Source organism: Sciurus vulgaris (genome assembly GCF_902686455.1).
Source record: "Sciurus vulgaris genome assembly, chromosome: 7".
NCBI lineage: Eukaryota > Metazoa > Chordata > Mammalia > Rodentia > Sciuridae > Sciurus > Sciurus vulgaris.
The window spans coordinates 3,016,907-3,019,896 of NC_136467.1; the positions used below are offsets into that span (position 1 = coordinate 3,016,907).

Consider the following 2,990-nt stretch of genomic DNA (forward strand, 5'->3'; position numbering starts at 1 on the left):
CGACAGGTGTGTGGCAGGCTTCCGAGTGTGGGGAGTGTTGCCAGTTCACAGCCTCTCAAATGCACTCCGTGGCAGGCTTCCTGAACCTTCCAGAAAGTCAGCTGGAGGAGAGAAGACTAAATTCTGCCACAAGAGGCGGCCCAGCGACACGGCCCCAACCCAGACTTGAGAAGTTTTAAACAGGACACGGGTGCCCCTTGTTGCTTCATTCCACCCAGGACACATGCGAAAGCATTTGAATCCTACCCCTGAGGCACACACGATGAAGAGTGGGGTGGGTAGTGGTTCCTGGTCCAGTATGTGTGTGCACCCACTGAGATCACCCACCTCAGGCCAGAAACCACGGGAAGACGCAGTGCTGTCAGCAGTGCTATTGACAGCATTGTCAAAGAACTCCATGAAAATTTACTCTATTCTAACTCCAGCCCTAGAATGTCTCAAATGCAATGTTTGCCAAATATTCAGCAATCAAAGACGACAGAGGCTGGGACACTGCACGCAAAAGGACTGAATCTGGAGCTTAGAGCTGTCTTCTGAGACCCATCTATGACAACTTGGCATAAGGATGTCTTGGAAACCATTATGGTTTAGATGTGAGGTGTCCCCTAAAAGCTCATGTGTAAGGCAGGGGGGCTTTGCAGAGGTGAAAAGATTGGACTGTTAGAGATGTGACCTAATCAGTGGGTTGATCCACTGACACGGATTAAGTGGGCAGGTACTGTAGGCAGGTGGGGGGTGGCTGGAGGAGGTGGGTCACTGGGGTGTGCCTTTGGGGTTTATATTTTGTCCCTGGTGAGCAGAGTTCTTACTTCCTGGCTGTCATGTCCTTTGAGTTGCTTTCCTCTGCCACACCATTTAGCCAAGATGTTCTGATATTTTTCTTGATGTTCTGATATTTCTCAAGATGTTCAGGATACTTTTCTAACACAAGATGTTTTTCTAATGCAAATATACAGGATGAAGGGTTTAACTGTAGAAAGCAACATTATGCAGATGAGCCACAAACTCCTCAAATCAAAGAGCTGTTTCAACTTATGCAATAAGCTTTGTTGTTGATGTTAATACAACTCAGTTGAAACAAGGGTAAGTGAAGTTATTTAACCTGAAGTGATGTATCTTTGAAATGGAAATCTATTTGCTTCAAAGTAAACCAATTCTCCTAAAAAAAGATGAACTGGTTTTGTCAATCTGAATGCAAATGTTAAAGGAAAATCATTGTTTGCTACTCAATTTAGTTTTGGAAACCTTTTTAGTATATTTGGAACAAAGTGGGTATGTGAATATAGTTTTAAGACTATAAATTTCATGAAATTCAAATACATGATAAAAATTAAGCATCTGGGCCTTGGCCAAGCTTGTCCTTTGCATTCGCACGTGTCTCCCGCCTCTTTCGCGATGCTGCCTCTGTTGCGCTGCGTTCCCCGAGGCCTGGGCACCGCGGTCGCCGGCCTCCCCACTGTCGCGCCCCACCCTCCGGTCCGGCCCTTCGGGCTGCTCTGCGTGCGGGCCGGGTCGGAGCGGCGGCCCGGCCTCCTGCAGCCTCCGGGGCCCTGCGGCTGCGGCTGCGGCTGCGGCGCGCTGCACACGGAAGGAGACAAAGCTTTTGTTGAATTTCTGACGGATGAAATTAAGGAAGAAAAGAAAATCCAGAAGCATAAGTCCCTTCCCAAGATATCTGGTGGTTGGGAACTGGAAGTGAATGGGACAGAAGCTAAATTAGTGTGGAAAGTTGCTGGGGAAAAGATTACTGTCACTTTCAACATTAATAATAGCATCCCACCAACATTTGATGGTGAGGAGGAGCCCTCACAAGGGCAGAAGGTTGAAGAACAGGAGCCTGAACTGACATCCACTCCCAATTTCGTGGTTGAAGTTTCAAAGAGTGATGGAAAGAAGGCCCTTGTATTGGACTGTCACTATCCAGAAGATGAGATTGGACAAGAAGAGGAAGCTGAAAGTGACATTTTCTCTATTGAGGAAGTTAGTTTTCAGGCCACTGGCGACTCTGAATGGAAGGACACTAATTACACTCTGAACACAGATTCCCTGGACTGGGCCTTGTATGACCACCTGATGGACTTCCTTGTCGACCGAGGGGTGGACAACACTTTTGCAGATGAGTTGGTGGAACTCAGCACAGCTCTGGAGCACCAGGAGTACATTGCATTTCTTGAAGATCTCCAAAGTTTTGTCAAGAGCCAGTAGAGCAATCAGAGACACTGAAAGCCTTAATTTTATGGTGAGCTTTGACCAGTGAACAAAAACTACCCAGACACCAGACTGTGCTTTGAAATGGTTATAATCCTAACATCATGGGGAAAAAATAAGCAAATTTAAATTATTGCTATTATGCTCTCATTTACTATTCATTTGGAAGTTTTCCTGTACAAATCTATTATTTCTAGATTTTTGTATAACATAATGATGGACAATAAAATTCTTTTATCTCCTCCAAAAAAAAAAAATTAAGCATCTGATTGAAATGGATCATATGTGTAAAAAACACAAGATTCTGAAAACTTGGTATGGAAAAAGGAAAATATTTTAGTAATAATTTTCATATTGATTACATGTTGGAAAAATGTTTTGAACATATTAGGGTAAATAGAATGAATGTTTAATAAAATCAACTCCTCCTGTTTCTTTTTAGTTTGTTTTTTGTTTGTTTGTTTACCTTTTACTGTAGCTACTGTGTGTGTGTTAGAACCCAGTGCCTTGTGCATGATAAGCACGCACTCAACTGAGCCATACCCCAGCCCCTCGTTTTACCATTCAAATGTGTTACTAAAGACTTAACAGCTTTAACGTGGCTCTGTGTTATGGTTTGGATATGAGATGCCCCCGCCCCCCCAGAAGCTCACATGTGAGACAATGCAAGAGGGCTCAGAGGAGGAAGAATTGGGTGGTGAGTCTTAACCCCATCAGGATTTAATCCCCCATAGGGATTAACTGAGTGGTAACTGAAGTGGTGGGTGTGGCTGGAGGAGGTG

The 2,990-nt window shown here is 44.5% G+C and overlaps 1 protein-coding gene across 1 annotated transcript; it reads left to right on the forward strand.

Annotated features, from left to right (window-relative positions):
• The first annotated feature begins 1,342 nt into the window (after window positions 1-1,342).
• On the forward strand, window positions 1,343-2,458 carry LOC306665945 (complement component 1 Q subcomponent-binding protein, mitochondrial-like). Its single transcript, XM_079147607.1, has one exon. It carries the CDS (start codon window positions 1,396-1,398, stop codon window positions 2,203-2,205), a length of 810 nt encoding a protein of 269 aa, XP_079003733.1. The 5' UTR covers window positions 1,343-1,395; the 3' UTR covers window positions 2,206-2,458.
• The last annotated feature ends 532 nt before the right edge of the window (window positions 2,459-2,990 follow it).